The following is a 20,394-nucleotide window of genomic DNA, read 5'->3' as shown; positions in this document are numbered from 1 at the left end:
AGTATTTGTGTGAAGCTGCGCAATTCCTGTCCTGCAAATAATTTAAACCATATGTTTCATCTGCCAGCGTAATGATCCCCTGAAAAGCAATTCACGCTTGGCGGGAACTACCGGTTCTGAAACCTATCCCTGACATGTGTAGCCATCAGGGAGGAAACCCAAGGGCTGCGGTGGAAAAGACAAACACACACAGGCTATGTTCTCTCTGTGTATCAGCTGCTCTGGCTACTAAGAAGAACATGTTCCAAATTAATATAACATGGCTTGACATGATACGCCAGCAAAAGCTAACCAATAAAATTAGTAGTTAAATGTACAATACGTAAACACTTGCCATAACATGACAGTTTCCTTCCTGCATTCATGCGCTACCATTCAACCCACACAAACAGTGTACTGAATTTTTTTATAGCATTACAGGTTGTTTGACAGAACTTGAACAAGGTTATATAGCACACGATAAAAGTAGAGTGAACATAATGTGCAGAAAAAACGGCTGCAAGCAAGCGAGCTGGTGAAGATGATGCATATGTAAAACCCCGAGACTAGGGAACACAAAGGGACATGTTTGTGTCTGTCCCTTCGTGTTCCCTAGTCTTGGGGTTTTACATCATGGATAATGTGCAGGTTTCTATTCACTCTTAATGGCCGTAGCAGTAATGCATGAAGACCACTGCTAAGTTGTGTTGAGAAACACCACTTTATGTTTGCCATGTCTAAATGAAACGTACCTGACCTGATCCAAATTAACCGTTCTGAGTCTGGAACACACAAAGAAAAACGCAACACACACCACAACATTAACAGATAGCAAATGAGCTGTAGCGAGCTCCATCTTGGGACAAAGTCAACAAGTAATTCACCAAAAGTCAATGAGCGCCTGAAATGTAACATCTCCAGTGGCGTAGCCAGACCTCAAAGGTAGGGCGGGGGCTCGATACGAAAACTCCCCCCCCCCCCCCGCTGATCCTGTGTCGACAACACACACATACTTGTGCACACTGCAAACTGAGGATTAAAAAAGGGAACGAAAATAGTTGATTTAGACGTTCACAGTACGATTACATGTATAGGCTGTCATGACCAATGAAGTGGTGTCACGAGATTGGAAGTATTTTGAAAAGCTCATACTTTGAAAACCATTCAAGAGTGCTTCTTAGATAGACGCCATGAACTGCAAGAACTTTCGCGATAGTCACACTGGTCCCCCCCCCCATATATTATGTTCTCGGATTTGCACGATTTGTGTGGGTCGGTCCGTGGCAGGTAAGGGGGGCCCTAGCGCCCCCGTGGCTACGCCACTGAACATCTCTGACTGGTAGCAGGACGGTCCACGTTCAATTCCTGGTGCTAGCACTGACTGGCTTTTTCATGAATTATTTGTTGGAAGTTTCGATGTGCTTGAGAACCATTCGTCAACCATTGTATCCTCATGAGGTGATGAGGGTTTGTCATCCCCAAGAGACTCCCTTTCTGGCATGTGTCCTTATGGATGCTCATCACTGCAGAAAAAAAGAAAGAAAGAAAGGAAAAGCATTTAATGACAAGAAATGGATAGTCGCATTTACTGTATAATGATTGTGCACAACAGAAAGAATACTTTTGCACAGAAGGCTGTACTTCTTGATGTCTAACATCAAGTTACATGTTGTAAGGTAGAGAATAAGTAGAGTTATTGAGTTGTCGAGTTGAGTTGAGGGGGGAGTTGTACCCCCTTTTTATTTTATTATATATGATTATATAATTATCTTTATGTCTGTACCACCCCTCGCTCTCTACATTACAACATGTTTTATATATTCTGGGATTTTGTAACTTCATTAACAAGAGCAGCCTTGTGCACGAAAGTCTCGTCTCATTAAAATTTAGATGCTCTCAACAGTCTTCTTTCTGTTGTGAATCTCTATCGCAGCATACCTGCACATTGCTGTTCTACGTACTGTGACTTTGCAGTAAGAGTATGGGTAAAAAGACTACACAGCACTGCTCAGGTATTTTTGCCTATCGAACAGTATGTATGTATGCAGTATGCACACAGTATTTGTGCACCGGACCCAGTAAAAATGTAGTGAATGTGGCATTGCCCACGGTAATGCACCAAGGTGAACACAATTATTGTAGAATCCAGGTATTTTAGCTTACATGTCAAGCCAGTACCACACCAGTATCCAGTGTGAAGCTGTGACAAATAAATAGTTTCCATTTTTCTTAGCTCTCAGAAAACAGACAGTGAATTAATAAGAGTAGACAATGTTAACATGAATTCTGGGCTATTCTTCAGTTGAAGATTCACAGATAGTAAAGGCACCTTCCTCAATGAACGTTGCTGACACTGAAAATTCTAAAACCTTATCAGAGGCGACATCAGCTTCGGTGTGTCAAAGGATTGTATGTCCAACAGTAATCCAGCTAACAGTAACAAAAATGTGCAAAAGACAAATTAACTAACTAATGTAACGTACCTTCTATATCAGACAGTGAAGCTTGTAACACCCCATCCACAGGAACCAGTGTCCAGACACAAAAGTGCTTGAACTGGGAGATTGCAGCTAATCGGAATGGCGACCTTTGTTTTCCACCCTGAAAGCACAGGTTGTAACTTTGAGGGCAGCTTTAAAAGTGGTGTCAAGATGTCTGCATGCGAGTGCACATGAAAAGTTGAACATAGATGAATACTCAAATTATAACATCACATTGTCATACCTGTTGGTGGAGGTGGACTGCAACTAACGTGTCAGCAATTTCTTCATGACCAGATGCAAGCCAGATCATGCTTCATTTCCGCCTTCAGCGTGCACCTGTGATAATTCAGAAGTTAGATTATCAATAGTGTACTATTGTGTTGTTAATCGTGGTTATATCAGAGTAAGCGCAGTAGGTCAGCTGCACAATCGATTCATTAAGCTTGTTATTTTTTATATCTGAACCTCGACTTACCATTTTTTTGCTCTCGTTTTTTGCCTTGATCCTCCATGGCACGTTCAAAATGTTATGCATCGGGCACCTCAGATTTTCATCAGACGATTTCGTGCCGAGATTCCAAATTGCCTCTGGAGTCGCGCGTAACCTATGATAACATTCGTGGACGAAATCCTTGCAGTGGAAATTAGCAGGCACCACTGTCAGCCAAGAGCTTCGCACTGCTTGGTCTTTTGGCAGCTTATAATAGGTAACACTTGAATGCTCCGATGAATTGTTCTGACAGCGTACCACTGTCGCATCTTCGACAACTTCGCCGTGGCATAATCACGGATCATATCGCTCCAGCCCATAAAAGGCAAGGTCAGAACAAGGAAGTGCAGTTTCCAAACGACGCTGTGCCAAAAAAAAAACATTCACATGCTTTGTTTCCGGCTTAGCAACAACATAACAGCTGTTCGCTTATGTACGATGCACAGAGGAGGAAACGAAAGAAGCCAAGCAGCCAAGCCAAGAGTCCATGCCAAGCCAAAGACAGATAAACCGAGAGCAGTGACGTCGGTGCGCCCGTGCGCAGGGTTTGCCGACGGTCTGACGGCCGGGCGTGGGAACTAAAAAAACTGTTTTCTAAAAAACTACGAACAGTTGGAGCAAGATATTTCGCACACATATTCAGTGTTCGGTAATGAACACACAGCGCGAGTATCGCTCAGTTCTGCGGCACTTCAAAATCGGCATATCTGACCTTTAACTCTGGACTGCATAGACCCATTGTGATTTATTTTGACAGTTTGAATTTGAAAGGATTGGAATTTGAAGGGTGGATTTCTTAGCGTGGATTTCAAAAGTTTTATTATTAAGAGTGGGTAACAGGGTACACCCCTTACGTCTATGCTGTTCACTTAATAAGAAATTGGTTAATTGTGTAATGTTGGAATAATCAACTTAGATTCCCTATTGCGCTCGAAATGTTCATAACTGTCACAAAACAGGTGTACGCCTTTTGTCTTCAACAAATCAGGGCAGATAACATTAGAGCTGGTTGTTGGCTAGGAGCATGCTATGCGTATATTTTCTGTGTTGATAAAACAAAGTAATGTTTGTAGTGTCTCTTAGAATGAAAATTGTATTGGGTTCGACTAGATTAAGTCACGAGGATGATTTTATGATATTTAAAATGATAGATTATTCTGTTGTTTTGATTAATAATATCTTCGTTGTAGTGTTATAGATTTTATTTCCTCTTGTGTTCGTGTCCCGTGGTCCTCCAGGGTCTCTGCTGTTCACAGTTAATTACATACAACTATCAGAACTTCCCGCTATTGCACTGATGGTTCTCACGTATAGGAATATTAGACTTTTTATAACACAACTTATAATTTTATTTATAATCATATTGATTAAGAATATCTTCTTTGATTAAATGTGGTGATCGTTTCTCGTTTTGATATGGTGTAGCTATTATTTCCCTACATGTTGGATGATTGGTTCTATATTAATGCTATGTGTTGATCATGTTGATTCGAATTATTGCCTTATGTCTGCGCTATTCACTTCAATAGAAATTGATTAATTAAATTTATGTCATATTGGAATATTAAACCTTCCATATTGTGCTCGAAATTACTTACATCTATCAGGTTCTCACATCTCAGACTTTTTATAATAAAACTTGTAATTTTGATTGTAATCATAATGATTAACAACATCTTCTTTGATTAAATGTGCTATCCCTTCTGATTCATTGAAAACTTGTGTGTATGATTACAGTTAATAAAAAATACTGTGTTTTTCCCATTCACGCAGAGCCGTAACATAATTTCTGACACTAATGACTTTAATAAATATATTTTCACTTGTACTTTTGTGTATGGCTATCCTTTGCACGTAAACAGCCCACTGCACACTTGTTGTAGCTGAAAAAAAAAATGATTGAAGTCGGCACAGATTGAAAAATGGCGAAAGAAGTCTGCCCAGGCCGAAAAATACGCTACGATAAGCGCACGCGCAGCCCTCCCCCTAGCTACCATTCGTGGTTTCTCATCTGTATTTGTTCAGCGTATTTCTCATCACAAACAATGAGTGTCACAGTTTAAAAAGCAGAGAGAGAGATACTAGCCCACTAAGACCAGCGAGCCACTAGCACCAGAGCAGAGAGTCACTAAACCACTTAGAAAGGCATATGATGCAGCAGCATTTCCTTTCTAAGACAGAACAGATACAACTTATTGTTTGTCTTCAGATCTTCATCAGATTCGGGAGTCCTCTTCACATCTCAGTCAAAACAAAGAGTGAGGTATCGAAGTTTAACTTGATTTAACTTGATATGGCAAGAAGTGAAGCCAAGACGTCCGTACCGAAGGAACCGTTCGGGTTTATTGCCAAAACGAAAGGGTAATGTCGGTGGCGGATGCAAGGCGCGAGGTCACGAAGCCAGCGGTGACTCCTCTTCCTTTACACTCCGCCGCCCGAAAAGGTGGTCAGCAGTCTACTTCCAGTCTGTAGAGAAGCTGAACCGGCCTGTTGAGTGTCCGTCCTCCTGGCAGGGTTACTTCGCACGACCGTATCCTTCCGTCTGGGCTGACCCTGACCTTGCTGACTGGCCCTAGAGGCCAAGATATTCGTGGTCTCTGCTCAGCGGATATCAGCACCAGGTCACCGACCTTAACACTGCGCGACTGGACAGGCTTGCAGGTGTTGGCCGATCGAAAGGAAAGGATATATTCTTTCGTCCACTTTTCCCAAAGCTGGTCTGTCAACCTCTCCTGGTAAATCCATCGTCGTCGTAGGTCCACGGGAGTTGACCCGGTTGCGGCTCTTGGCTCGCGTGATGGGAGAGCGGTGAGCCTGTGGCCTACTAAAAAGTGGGAGGGGGTGATGGCCGCAAAATCGTTTGGGTCTTCCGAGACGTATGTTAGTGGCCGAGAATTCATCACAGCTTCGATTTCGGCGAGGATCGTAGCAAGATCTTCGTAGCCAAGGGTGTTTCTGCCTAGAATCTTGCGCAGACACCTTTACGGTTCGAATGAGACGTTCCCAGAACCCACCCCACCAGGCTGCTCGTTCTACGATGAACTTCCATGAGAGGCGGCGCCCCGTGAGGAACCCGCTTACTTGAGGATGCTGCAAGAGCCTATCGAGGGTGAGATCGCGCCGCACTCGCTTGAACGTTCTAAAATTCCGAATACATCGTCTCAAGGATACCTCTTCGCGACAGGAATCTTCTGAATGCCATCAGGAAATCTTCGGCCAACATAGACTTAGTCAATCCCAGGTGGACTGCTCTAGTCACCGCACAAGTGAAAATTAGGATGTAGCACTTCCTAGCGGACCGCTCCGAGCATTTGTAGTACAGTGGTCCTGGGTAATCCGTACCGGTGACTGTACAGGGCGGCGCCTGGGATAAACGGTCTCGTGGCAGAGGAGCAGTGGCTTCTGAGCAGGCCTGGGCCTTTGCTCGGTGACAGATACGGCATCCGTGCAGAGTCTTCTTCACCACTTGACGTCCCCGAATAATCCAATGCTCTTCGCGCAGTTCTGCCAAGGTTTCTTGAACTCCGGCATGAAGCAGTCTTGTGTGTGCCCGGATAATCAGCATTGCCGTAATCGGGTGATCCGAAGGTATGACAATGGGGTGCTTCGCTGATTCGTGGAGATCGCTGTACTGCAGTCGACCTGTTATGCGGAGGACGCCTTTCCCGTCATGAAACAGCGATACATTCTGAAGGGACTTGTGAGTGGTCGGATGAGGCCCAAAGGCCTCACGCTGAGCCGTTAAAATCCAGTACTCTTCCGCCGCTGAGATCTCCTCGGCTGTAAGGACACCAGTCTTATTCTGGGAGGGGTGCGTACTGTTGTGCAGGAACCTCAAGGCCCAGGCGGTAACCCGCAGCAGCTTGTGAAGCGAACTGTACCTGTCCGCATTCATTACGCGAACCTTTACAGATGCGGGCGCGGAGTACAAGTCGCTGCCCTTAGCCTCGTTTCGCACCTCCTCAGACGTTTCTTGCGGAACCCGCCAAGGTGGAGGCCAAGACTGCTGATCGATGAGCCATGACGGACCTTTCCACCAGAGTTTGCTCTCTATCAGGTGAAGACATGAAGTACCCCTTGTGAGCAGGTCTGCAGGATTGTCATGGCCCGGACAATGTCGCCACTGATGAGGATCCGTAACGCCCTGTATTTCAGCCACTCGGTTCTGCACGAACGGTTTCCAGTCGCTTGGTGCTCCGTAAATCCAGTGCAGTGTTATCTCCGAGTCCGTCCACAGAATAGTCGCGGCATGAGTTACTGCTAACGCACTCTGAACGAACTTCAAAAGCCGAGAAGCGATTACTGCGCCCATCAGTTCCAACCTTGGTAGTGAGACTGTCTTCAGCGGAGCAACTCTGGTCTTCGCCAAAACGAGGCACTCTTCGGTATATCCACTACCGTCATTAATCACAAGATAAGCTGCTGCCCCATATGCTCGCGGACTGGCGTCGCTGAAAATGTGCAACGAGCAGGAGGCTTCAGAAATGTTGAGAGCAGTTAACCTCCGCTGTAGGGAAACGCGAGCCAGTAGGGGTACCTGCCTGCACCACGTAGACCACGTGTTCATGAGATCTTCTGGCAGCCGGTCGTCCCAGTTCAGCTTTGCCAGCCAAATACGTTGTAGCAGAATCTTGGCCGTGACAACGTATGGCGTCACGTAGCCGAAGGGATCATAGATACGTGCAACGGCTTGAAGCACATAACGCTTAGTGCCGGTGTTCAAGTTACTCTCGAGGAACTCCGTGATGGATTTCAGGGAGTACCGGATTTCATCGGTGCTGATGTCCCAACCGAGTCCAAGAGCCTTCCTCAATGACGTAGCGGATGGGCTTGCAGTTCCATCGGCCTCGAAAGTTCCCTTAAGCTCCGAGCGGTTGGTAGTCCATTTCACCAGCTTCATGCCAGCGTCACGAAATATTGCTTGTGATTCGTGGTAAAGAGTGAGCGCCTCCTGGACGGTGTTGACGCCGACAACGCCGACGTCCACATAAAAGTGGTTTGACAGCAAAGGAGCTGTCTGCGGGTACGACGTCTCTGCTGACTTTAGATGATGACGTATAGTCGCTGCAAGGAGGAAGGGGCTCGATTTCGCTCCGAAGGGTACCCGCGTCATCCGCCAAGTCTCAACCGGTGGCAAGGGGTCACCCGTCTTAGAAGGCTCGGCATACCACAAGAATCGCAGACAGTCACGGTCTGCACACGGTGCGCAGACAGTCACGGTTGGTGTCGAGGTCAGATGGATAGGGGTCAGTAATGCCTAAATGTTCTAGTTCCCAGAACGCTTGTAGCTGAGAGTCGATACTCGTAGTCTCTTCGGATTGCACGCCTACCCGCATCACCTCGACGTTTCGACTGCGGATGCTGCCCTCTCGACTTGCGCCTTGAACTGTCCACCCGAAGAGAGAGTCTGCTGCTACCAGGTACTCGGACAACCGGATTGTTACGCCGGTGACTGCTTTCCAGTAAAAGTCGGATCCAAGTAGCAGGGAGATTTCGGTAGGACCTGAGGGCTCGTCGGCAAGCTGAAGACCCATGCTTTTCACATGCTGTCCCAGACGGAACATATTGTCCCCCGGACATCCGAGATTGATCCTTACGTCCGTGTCCGAGGCGGGACATCCGCAGGACGTCCCTCGGAGATCAGCCTACGGACAACGAAACTTCGTTAGCCCACGGACGTCCCTAAATGGATGTAGAAATTTCGTGATCCGAAGGACGTCCTTCTATGGATATTTGAACATATCTTAATTCATAGTCACAGTAAAAATTTGAAAGTCGATGTCCATGTGCACTGCTTGCAGCAAGAAAAAGAAGAAAGGAACGCGCTTCTTGTTGTGCATGATAACGCACTACAATGTGCTGCAATAGTGTCCATATTTGCAGTATGTGAACTGCGATAATAAAATCAAAAATAGTTTTCAAACAGTTAATTGTAAACTAAAAAGTACTTCAAATAACTTGATCGGAACCGAAAACATAAATATTTGTAACAATTATTTTGGAGAGATACGAAACCCGAGCCGATCGGACGGCTGCATCTGCATGGCTGAATCAGTCTAATCCGGCGCCATCTTCGTTTTTGTGAGCTCGGCTCGGTGTTTGCACGTGAGACAACTGTTTTCTTCGTACGCGTCTGGTTTCTCAGAATGTGTTGTATGAGATGGATTGCGAAGCAGCAGTGGGATATTTTCCCGGAATGGGCTGTAGCGGATCCTAGAGTAGGAGCGAGTCTTCTCACATAATCGAGACAATCAAGATGGCATCGAAAGGCAGCCCTGCCGCGTCCTCGCTGTGTGCTGGATAGAAGAAGAAACTGCGGTTCCGGACCAAATTTCGGTGAGCTTATATGAATTTCGTGTCTTATCGACACCGGTGTGGGCGCTGCAATAAAAATAACCTCTCGTCCCAGTGTTACAGCGTTGAAGACGACGAATGCGTTGGGGGAGCCGGGGCGAGCCGTAACACGCGGACAAGCAGTACCTGCTCGAAAAGGAGGACACAAGTTGCAGTGCAGGCCGCGACTTTTACTTGGTGTGTGTGAGTGTCTGCCTGTGTTGACATCAACCAAGGAACTTCTCTGACACTATTTGTGATAAAAGAACGATGCGCACTGCAAAGCAGCTAGCAAGGTGAGTGTGAAATTTTAGGGTTTAACGAGGTATGTTTATTAATTAGCAGGTGTCGACTCATAATGGTCACGCAGGCTAACTTTGCCTTAGTCGTATGCTTTCAAACTGGCGCATTGATATGCCTTTTAAATTTGCAACCGTCCACGTTTTTCTCTATGTAACATATGTGTTATTTTCATGCTTGGACATGCAGAAGGTGTGCAGAAAAAAAAAAAAAAACAGGTGCTGAAGTGTCAGCTGGACACCTCGGAGAACACAATCAGTATGTGTTGTGGATGCAGCAGACAACTGTAGCAACATGTAGTGCCTTTGAATTTTCCTCACAGGTGCAGCCAGGAATGCAGACACATTGCGGAGCTCTCCTGCCTAAAGTCCAGCGAAGGAGCAGGAGGTTTCATTTCGTGTGGCAAGGTACATTACACTCATTAACATACTGAGTCACAACCTAGTCTCTATATGTAGGTATTATAGAAGTTGTAATTTAGCTATGCAATATGCGTAAGTTATACTGTGATATTTCTCTGTTGAAGAACATTCTGATGAATCTGGTACACAGCACGTTGGGTGCCATACAAGAATTCATGACTACCTGCGCACATGGTAATCATGTACTGAGTATGGGACTTCAGTCAAACCGTTGCGTACTTCTAAACCTTGCATACATCAGAACCGCTTCACTTCAGGAGGTTGATTATAAACAGGGTGTTTAATTTCATGTGACACCACAAATGCTGTTTTTGCAGGCCTGACCGACGTGTAAGCAACTATTTTGTGTGAGGTAGAATAGAACTACCAGACGGCTACTGAATTAAAATACATTGATTAAATTTCCTTAACTGCAATAATTATTTAAATTGGAGGTTTTCGGGCAGTACTGAGTTCAGCAGAATGTAGGGAAATTCTTGTTGAAAGGACCACGTGACACGAATTATTTATGGTCAGATTTTTCTTTTACAATGCCGAAAGCAAGGCAAAACTGTGGAAGAAGTCCAGCCATTTCTGTTCGAGAGCCAAATGCTTCAACTAAAATATTATAAATTTCATCCGATATTCACGGTGCAATTTTTGAGATACTCATATACCATTCGTATTCGGAAATTTCAATGTTTACACGTCTCTATTAGTCTGGTAGTACACCGTTGGCAGCAAAATGGTATTCTTACATTGCAAGTGTGTAGGAAAATAAGTCGTCTTGCTTTTTTTTAATAATAGGTTATTGAAGAAGTTGAAGGTGAAACTGCCGTCCTATGTAGAACATGTAAGGATGTAAATTTCACCTGAAGTGACCATTGAATAGTTCTAAGAGAATTGGGGAAACTTACTTCACGCTTAAGTATACTATACATTTAAGCTTCTGATTGACTAACACAGGAACTGTGTTGTCTGCATTGTTTACAGTCGACTGTTGTCTTTCAGGTGTGGGTGAAGCAGATTCCCGAGGTGATTAACCAGATGAGGCTTAGTTAAGGATCCTGACCATTTCACTCAGATTCACTCCAAACAAGAGCTCCTAATTGTATACCCCAGGAGCAACAAGAGAGGTCATGTCTGAACGTGCACCTCAGAACCAGAAAGCAGTTTCAGCAGGGCAGCACAGGACAAGATGCTGAGGACACAGTGACCACCCCCCAACTGAAGTCTTGCCTGTGTCCCATGTGATGAACAGTTGTCTACCCAAAGTTTTCAACATTACATACTTTGGGCCAGTGGAACAGCTCAGCTCTTATGTACAGGTATCTGCACAGTTAACCAATCTCCCGCTTCCGTGGTTTTGCCCCGATAAGCGCCCAACTAACAGTTGACGACGCAAACACTAGTGAACTCGTCCAGGGGTGGCTGGATTTTTCTTTTACTGTATTCCCGTGTGCACTCCTGCTATATGACGAAAACACGCACGCGTGCACAGAACAGCAGAAAAAAAGATAAGAAGTCTGCAATCTGCCTCTTTTTGTGTGTGTGTGTGTGTCTCATACGGCATATCTTCGTTTTTAAGTGCGAGGTGGGGCCCGCCCTGGACGAGCTCTCTTGTGTTTGCGTCGTCAGCCGCTAGTTGGGCACTTATCGGAGCAAAGCCACGGGAGTGGGAGATCGGTTAGCTGTGCGGATACCTGTACATAAAAAGAGTTAGGACATTACAGCAAAAGCTCGGTATGCTTGAGCAAAGCTCCCAGAATTTTTACAACTTTGCACTGCTGAGAATTCAGTTAGTTTAACAGCTGTGATATCTCAGTACTTGCATTTTCCGCAAGTAAATCTTGGTCCCTGTTGCAAACGCCCTTGCCAAACAAAAGTGCCATGTTCTCCGGTCCATAAAATAGTCTTATTACTGATGTGAGGCCACAGAGACAGTGGTCAGTAATTTAGATACCTGTTTGGATTTTTACCTTTTATACCTTAGATATTTATAGATTTACCTCAGGTGCAAACAGTTATGCTTTTAGGCTGCAGCAGAGCGCCCTTTTGTGTTCCTAGTGACCTTTTGATGGGCTTGCTGGTGCTTAATGAATTTACACTCAGTCTTCTGTGCTACTGTGCACACAAAGGTCATGTGCCATTATGACATTCTGTACAGCTTATATAAAGATTTTCCAATTTTGGAATATGTCGTGTACACCTTAGCAAACCTCACACAAATTTCGTAAGTTTTAGTGCTTCGCGTTGCTTATAGTTTAGTTTCTCGTGTTGACAACTATTCATTTCGATTGGTTGTATTTGTCACATTTATTTTACTGGTGAATATGCAGAGCCAATTCAGTAACAAGCAATCTGTTTTGCGTGCTGTTTTTCGATACCTGTTGCAAAAAATATTTGCCAAACAAGAGCATTGTGTGCTATAAAAGCATGGTTGTCTGAGATGTGCATCTTTTCAAAGTTTTCTTGTCGTCCTTTCCGTGTCCTATTCTTTGCCAAGATGACAATGGGGAATTGTGTGACCACAGACTGCAGCTTTTAGACAACTGTGCCCAGTTACTCTGGTTCATAAAAAGGCACAGTATATGTGCCTTTTTTTACCTCAGTGGTTTTTATACCCTTACAGTTTAGCTTTTTATACATGTGTATGTACTATTAGCATTTACCTAAAGATACAGTTTTACCTCTGCCTTCAGGGCAAAGGAGAGGACTCTTTTTTTGTGATAGTGAGTTTACCGATGATCTCGCCGGTGTTCTAAGTTCACCCTGTACGCAAGGCACGTATGAATATCTTGATATATCTCTCACACAAGTTTTGTTTTGCAATTTAAATCTTATATAAGTTCTTCGCAATATTTTGCTACTTTGCCTTACATTTGCTGTTGATGTGTGAGGTTATTTTGCTTCCATCTACCGGAAGGAAACCTAGTTATTTTTACATTTGCTTCCAGTGTGACAAGTGGTTTCATAATGAACACATGCTCTAGTTGCAGGAACGGATATAATTAGCAATAGAAATCAATAAAAACCCTCTGAGTAGCCACGTCCATGGCTCGTCCTGGAACGGACGTATTTCGGAATGTCCGCGAGGTGGCCACTCGGACGTCTCTAGGACGTCTGGTGGAAAATAGCTGATATCCCACGGACATCCGCATGTCCGGCTTCGGATATCCTCTGGACAACCGTGGGCTTTTTATTTCCGTCAAGGACGGTAAGCTGTCCGAGCAGATGTCGTCGTACTCCATTGCTTCGATCACGATACTCGAGGAGGAGAACTGGCTCCGTAAAAGCACGCAACGGTACTTATTGCGGCGCGAAGGGACGTTGCCGAGCGTATGGACCCTCAAATTTTCGGTTCGGATCATGTTGCACCCGATCTTCGTCGATACCTCTCGACGGATGAAACTACGCTGGCTGCCACCGTCGAGAAGGATTCTGGCTAGGATCCTCCGGCCGTTGCTTCCTTCGAGCCACACCTTAGCAGTTTGCAGCAGTACCTCAGAGCGTGGAGATGAAAAAATAGTGGATGACGACAAGGACGTCACAACGTCTTCGGTGGAGGTAGTGGAGGCAAGCGCAGAAGAGGGGTTGGAGGCGGCGGGCTGTTCAGTCCTCGACGAGCCCAGGCATAGCTGAGTGAGATGTCTCCTGTGACAGCGTCCACATCGGAGCTTCCAGCAGACACGGCAGTCCCTGGAGCAATGGCCCTTCTTTCCACAGAGGAAACAGCAACCTTCGCGACGTACAGTATTTCTGATTTCATCTGGGCTCAGCCCTCCGTCACAGCTTTCCAGAAGATGCTGGGAGGACTTGCATAAGATGCATGAAGAGCATTGGCCGTAAGTGATGACGCAGAAGGTGTTAAGGGTGCCCTGCGTTTCGAAAGGGGAGCGTCCTCCGCTGAACGTCGGACTCGCTCGCGGCACTCAATCTCAGTCTCAAGGAAGTCCAGAAGAGATGTCAGTGTGTCAACAGTCGACTGTTCATCCTTCTGTTTATAGTATTCCAATTCGAGTTCCTTGGGGATCTTCCGCAGGATAGCCTCACGAACGGCAATCGCGTACTGGCTCAGCGTGACTCCGAGGCTCTTCAGGTTCCTTATTCTGACTGTAACCGCCTCGTGCAGCTCACGCAAACCCTTGACATCGCTGATGGACGTCACCGGCTTGAGATCAAAGAGCGTTCCCATGTGTTCGGTCACCAGAAGCTCGCTCTTTCCAAACCGCTTCTTGAGGATCTCAACTGCAGTCGCGTAATTCCCGTCGAGGATCGTAAGGCCTTCAATGGCACGAGCTGCTGGTCCGGTAACGAGGGAGACAAGATATTTCAACCTGTTGACGTCAGTCAGACGCTGGTTATCGTGAACTGTTGCCCGGAATTGGTCCCAGAAACCCTGCCATTTAGACAGGTCTCCGTTGAAAGTGTCGATCTTCAGCTTCGGCAGGGTAATACCATCCGCAGGGGACGAGAGACGTTGGACTGTCGGCAATGATGGGGCATCACCTGTAGCGGGCGACACTTGCGCCGAGGTCAAAGTGCCCAGTGCAGCGCGGACTTGAAACCTGATCGCTATGACCGATTCCAGATAGCGGTCGCAGGCCTCGCACTCACCTTCCACAAACTCGTCTGTGATGAGGTTCTGAATCACCTGGTCTTGCTGGCTAAGGGCTGAAAACTTCTCATCGAGGAAGCCTAGCTTATCTCGTAGTTGATCGCGAGGCAAAGGCGTCGTAGTCAGAAGAACCTTCAGTTCGGTGACAGTACGAGTAACCGAAGATCGTGCTGACGTTCGAAGCTTCTTCAGGTGCTCGAGATTCGCCATTGTCCAGTTTCGGTACGGTCCCTCCTTCAAAGTCTTGTCAACGCTCCTTGGTCGTATGTAGTCCGGGGCTCGGCACCAAATATGGCAAGAAGTGAAGCCAAGACGTCCGTACCGAAGAAACCGTTCGGGTTTATTGCCAAAACGAAAGGGTAATGTCGGTGGCGGATGCAAGGCGCGAGGTCACGAAGCCAGCGGTGACTCCTCTTCCTTTACAGACGGATTCCCTTAAAATCCGACGATTAGTATTTGCACCCCTATATTTCTCTTTATTTTATATTTTTGTTCGTATATTTTTTTAAATTTATGAATGAGCACTCCTTCTTTGATTGTATTGGGTAATGAGAAATAAATCGGGAACTTGATTACTGCTAGCAGGTATTAAAATGCACAACGCAGTATTAAAATAATTTACTTCCCCTGTGCTTGTCCTCCGGTTGACGACCGCGGGATGTACGCAAATGACAATCACTGGAAACTCCTATGATGACAGTCTGTGGACCTCCCACGTTCATCCCATCACGGACGAGGACGTGATGACACTTTGAGGACATCCTGAGGACCGTGTGTGTTCTTGGGTTATAAGCATCACAACTTGGATGGTCTTCTGAAGGAAGCTGCTCTCAGTATTCATTCCGGCAAGCGGTAGGAGGTTGTCCACGTGATAAGTGAATGCATTCCATTCATGTCATTGCACCTGGAGCAAATGATAAAATCAAGGATAAGCTGATCTGCGTCAACGTCTTCAATTACCCCTGGCCTATATGGCAAAAAAAAAAAAAAAAAGAAAGCCCTTTTCAGGACCATCCCACATGTCTGCATCAAAGAACAAGCCTCTGCATCGAATAAGCCCTTGTCATCATTGATAATTATAATATTTCATATCTGTCGTCTGCCTCATTTTTGCCAATGTTACGCCGGTGTGTTCATGAGCCCATACTAGTCTCACATTTCGATTCGATATCATGGGTTGCACTCTAACATGTCCAGCACGTTGAATATAAAAGATGTGGAAATGTTTAAAAAATTTCGAAAATATCAAAAATACCTAGACGTGCATGACAAATTTGTAAGATGGAACAGCGGTTTGCAACTTCTCGACATGTCGCCTGCCTTATTTTTGCTCATGTCACACCGGTCTGTCCATGAACCCACGCTGACTCAGATTTTGATTCGCTGTCAGCAGTTGCATGCTAACATATTCCAGCATGTTGATTATAAAGGTTGCGGAAGTTGAGTGTTTATGTAGTTATCTTTTATTGTCCCTTATTGTAATATATGTCCACCGCACTGACCAATTGTGTTAAAATTGGGTTGTTGGTATCTGGTAGTCATCATGATGTTCAAGCAGCAAGTTCTGAGCAACCTGTAGCCTGTCCTGTCAATAAGGTTGTCTTGTCTTTTGCTGCTTGAACATCATATAATCACAACACTGATTTGTGGATATAACTTACATTTTTATATTATGCAACACTTTTTCCACATCAGCAATGTGCAGGGAAAAATTAAACAGAGCTGTGAAGCCTGCGAATTTGAGTTGCTATCTTTGTGACTGTTAATAGCCCCAGGCAAAAATCTGGACTGGTTCCAGAATGGTTCCAGTTGAATCTGGACTGGTTCCAGTTGAACCTTGATGGTCCCAGCTGGATTCGCAAGTGGGGTGGCTGGTTCCACATTGGTGAAATCAGTGGTACCACTCAGGTCTCAAATGGTTCCAGAACTTACAGTGGGAGCCTTACAGGTACCATTTTGTTCCCACAATGGTCAATTGAACCACTTGAGATTCCAAGCTGGGCAGCTTCCCCCTTAGAGATCCGTGGGGGGAAAAAGCGTCCCCTCTTGCCATATACCCTTCTGGTTTTTTTAGCCATTATTTTGATGTATTTTAGCACACGTATGATCTATATTTATTGTTTTTTATCCGTCTACGTCTTCGATAAAATATATGCCGTAACTTCGATTCGTGCTCATATTATCATCTAAAGGCAAATGTCATAAAAGGTACCAGCAAAATGCCAAAAGACACAATCAAAAGATGACACACTCCGCCAAATAATTAGAAGAACTAAAAACAAAGAGGTAATTGCACGGGCAGACCCAAAGCAGATGCAATAATTATGAGGGCGCCCCGGTGCGGCGGGATGCTTTCAATTCAAATTCGAACGGCGGGCCGCGGGAGGGCGAGAGCACTGATCTCTATAGTATAGGCTGGATCGCGCATAGGGTGCTCCACAGCGTGGTCACCGGCCGCCATATTGGTGGGCCCATGGCATCCTGTCGTCTGCATTTAGTTCAAGCGGTGCTGCCCGTATTTTTTAAAAATTTCTTTTAAATTAAAGGACATGTCATGCCAGTTTGTTGCAGCTTTGAGTACACTTCACGCGGACAGAGAAAGAGGGATAATTTGTCACAAGTAAGCTCTTTATTTTGAAGAAAAATCTGTTTATTCATATCGCGTGTATCTGACAACTCGGACTTGTCGCTGCTGCTATTGCGTACTAAGAAAGTATGTGTGACTGCTTTTACAGATCTCAAAACCATGTATTTTCTATAAACAATGCGCTTGTGCTTGCAGGTTCCCCTCACAATCACTCAGCTGTGCCGAAGAACCGGATGCAGAACCTACGCCAATATGCCAATTTGTTCCACTGTTCTTTTAATCTGTGAGGTACGGTGGAAGCAAATAAACTGCTGTGTCAACCTCGTATGTGCAGTTGCTCCTACAGCGTGTGTGATAAGTCATGCATGTGCATGCTCTTCGTGCACAGCGCTTCGAATTTCTGTAATGAAATACGCTGACAGCTGAACAACTGCAAAGCACTCGTGACAATAACGTTATTTTAAGATGAGGAATGGGAAGTTTCATTGCCAATGTCTATACTCCACCTCATTGCTGGTGGCGATGTGGTGAATAAAATAACGAGCCCCTTCAGAATAAGGATCGAGGTCTTATTGTAGCACACACACACTGACACTCGTAGAACATAACATGATAATGGAAAAAGTCAAACGAGAACCGTACAATACCAAATCGCATAATAACGAACGAGAACCGCGAAACACCACACGAAAACCGAACAACAAACGAAAACAAGCAAAAAATATAAAAACGGAGGTACCTTACAATAACAGACAGTGTGAAACCTTTCTGAGTAAAAATAATTAACTTTATAGGTTGACATTCACCAAGTTCACCTTCATGCGTACGCGCCCTGTGCACGACAGTTACGACCCCCTATTCGGAATACATGCAGCGGAGAAGAAAAAGAAGGCAATTACCATTAAAAACTAGAGGAACACGGCTGGAGCACGTTTGGAATACATCAGCACACTGATTCCTAAGAAAGATGCGTGCTAATCAGCACTGAGGAGCGTTTAAAGCGCAATAAATACTCCAAATCAAATCGCTTCCCATTGTTTCCTATGGGGGCAGCCGGCGCCAGTGGGCCCTCCAACATGGCGGCCGGTTGCCGCACCTCTCTCCCACGAGCCCCTCTCCTGTGCGCGATCCAGCCAAGGTAAATACCGTGATCAGTAGGCGAGAGGGAGCAGATAGAGCGTCAGGCGTCAGTTGGAACCAAGGGGATGAAACTCGCGAGTTCACTTGCGGACTAAAGTGAGGCGCTGTGAGCTGTTCACGTCATCAAACGTCATGAAACGTCAGAATTTTCACGTCGAAGCGCGAGTTCTCAACCGTCACGAGCCCATTGGCTCCTGAGGCCGCTCCCCCGGTATGCGAGCGCTCATTGGTTGGTTTGAAATTATGAACTTTCCTTGGCGCGCTCAAGCCGGCGACACCGTGTCGGCGGTGCCGGTGCAATTCGCAGCAAAGTTTCGAAATGTGTTGGGTGCAGCAGGGACGCAAGCAAAGCATCTATGCCGGTACCGCTTTGGATGGTTTTTAGTGTTCTAACATGTTGTCGATACCGACTCTGAAAAGCTCGGTGCCTCATGGATACTTCTGCAAGTCATCCCCATATCATCGTCATCATGTATTTCTCTCTCTCTCTCTCTGCAAGTCAATTCAGTGATAGATAAGTGGAAGGCTGGTCTGCTTTGCATTGCTTGGTGCGACACCGATTCAAGAAGAACGAATACTGTGTTTTTCCGCTACCCATTCGATGACAGGTAAGTCAGTTCCTATTCCATTGTGCCGCTTAGCATAGCATAGCGCCGCACCTGTGGCATATACGCAGCAGTTTGACAGGTAGAATTTTTGGTTTTCACGTTTCTGATCTCTATCTTCCTTGTTCAGGTATAAGCACTCGACCCATATCAGCTTCAGAATAGCATCTGCATGGATACAGTAGAATGGACAAGCCACTCAAAGTGGTTGGAGGATCATCTTTCGGCATAGCAGCTGCACAAGTTCCTTTGTGGCGGGTCAACCAGGCGCCTACACAAGCAGCAAAGGGATATGGACATGTTCTCTGTCATGCCGGATCTCTGAATGTGTGTGCCTGTGCGGCCAATATACTGTTGTTCTACAGTGAAATCTTCCAAGTGAGACATCATGCAAAGTTGCTTCGGCATATCATTCGAACTTCAGAAACAATGTTCATATCATGTTCGTGTTTTGCACAGCTGCAGCAGATTGCAGTTCGTGATTTGGAAATATCTATCTCGAAACATAAAGCAGTTCGTGTAACAGAAACAGCCAACGCCTGCCGCATTTTGTTATTTATTTCACTCGACGCGAACGAAAATCCACATTCCACAACCACCCAGAACCGCCAAAGCGGGGGAGAGGGTAGAGAACAGATGAGAGAGGGAAAGGGGAAAGCACCCCCAGCGTCACAGGTCACCCAGGGAGACAGAAAAAAGCAAAGCAAAAAGCTACTCAACCGTCGTCCAACGATTGGCCCAACGCTAGAGGGCACGTGAGTTTTTCCCGACAATAGAAATACATTCATCCCCCTGGTTGGAACTGGGACGCGTCGTTGCGAGGTCGTTTTTTCTCTCCGTGGCAGAGATCGGGCATCTCCTGTGCACTATTTACGTGTTTTTAGTGCGTTTTCTAAGACAACGTGATGACAGTGAGTCATGTGAAACATATTGGCGATATCTCGGAGAAGTTTCGACGCTATAGGAAGACACGGCGTCCGCAGAAGAACCGGACGATGAAACGCCAAACGGACTGCACAGGATGCTTGTTCCGTACCAGCTCCGGTGGCGCAGCGGTAACGCGTGCGCTTGGAGACTGGGAGGTCCGCGGTTCGAATCCGCGGGCCGGCTGTGCCGTCTGGGGCTTTTCCTGGGTTTCCCTCAGATGTGTAATAGGCATATGCCGGCACAGTTCCCCTGAAGTCGGCCCATGGACGCAGCTATCCTCCCCCCGAGCGGATACCGTTCGGTCTTCCTTTCCTCTCCACCACCTTTCCCTTCCCGAGAAACATGCCGCCTAATCAGGCAGGCAGACCTCTCGGGTTCCTCCCAACGACACTCCTCCTCCCTCCTCCTCCTCCTCAATGCTTGTTCTGATGTTAAGAAGTATAAGTGCTTACCGTGGTGCTTCGATTACTACTGATCATATGTTTTATTTCAGGAGCTAGAGGAACTTCAGAAACATGGTTAAGACGAGTA

General features: G+C 45.9%; 1 protein-coding gene and 1 long non-coding RNA gene across 2 annotated transcripts; both read right to left on the bottom strand.

Moving 5' to 3' along the window:
* Positions 1-772: 772 nt before the first annotated feature.
* LOC135375599 (uncharacterized) lies at positions 773-3,193 on the bottom strand. The gene is made up of 4 exons (XR_010417296.1): positions 2,938-3,193; positions 2,704-2,798; positions 2,463-2,580; positions 773-1,502 (listed from the first exon to the last, which is right to left on the bottom strand). It is a non-coding gene; the product is annotated as an uncharacterized LOC135375599 (long non-coding RNA).
* Positions 3,194-6,091: 2,898 nt separating this feature from the next.
* On the bottom strand, positions 6,092-8,065 carry LOC135375586 (uncharacterized). Its single transcript, XM_064608263.1, has one exon. It carries the CDS (start codon positions 8,063-8,065, stop codon positions 6,092-6,094), a length of 1,974 nt encoding a protein of 657 aa, XP_064464333.1.
* Between the last annotated feature and the right edge of the window lie 12,329 nt (positions 8,066-20,394).

Source organism: Ornithodoros turicata, unplaced genomic scaffold, assembly GCF_037126465.1.
Source record: "Ornithodoros turicata isolate Travis unplaced genomic scaffold, ASM3712646v1 ctg00000903.1, whole genome shotgun sequence".
Taxonomy (NCBI): Eukaryota; Metazoa; Arthropoda; class Arachnida; order Ixodida; family Argasidae; genus Ornithodoros; species Ornithodoros turicata.
This window is presented reverse-complemented; position numbering and strand designations above follow the sequence as displayed.

What these genes read in the sequence shown, in the direction of transcription:
- LOC135375586 (XM_064608263.1), bottom strand. Translation starts at nt 8,065, where the DNA reads ATGACGCGGGTACCCTTCGGAGCGAAATCGAGCCCCTTCCTCCTTGCA.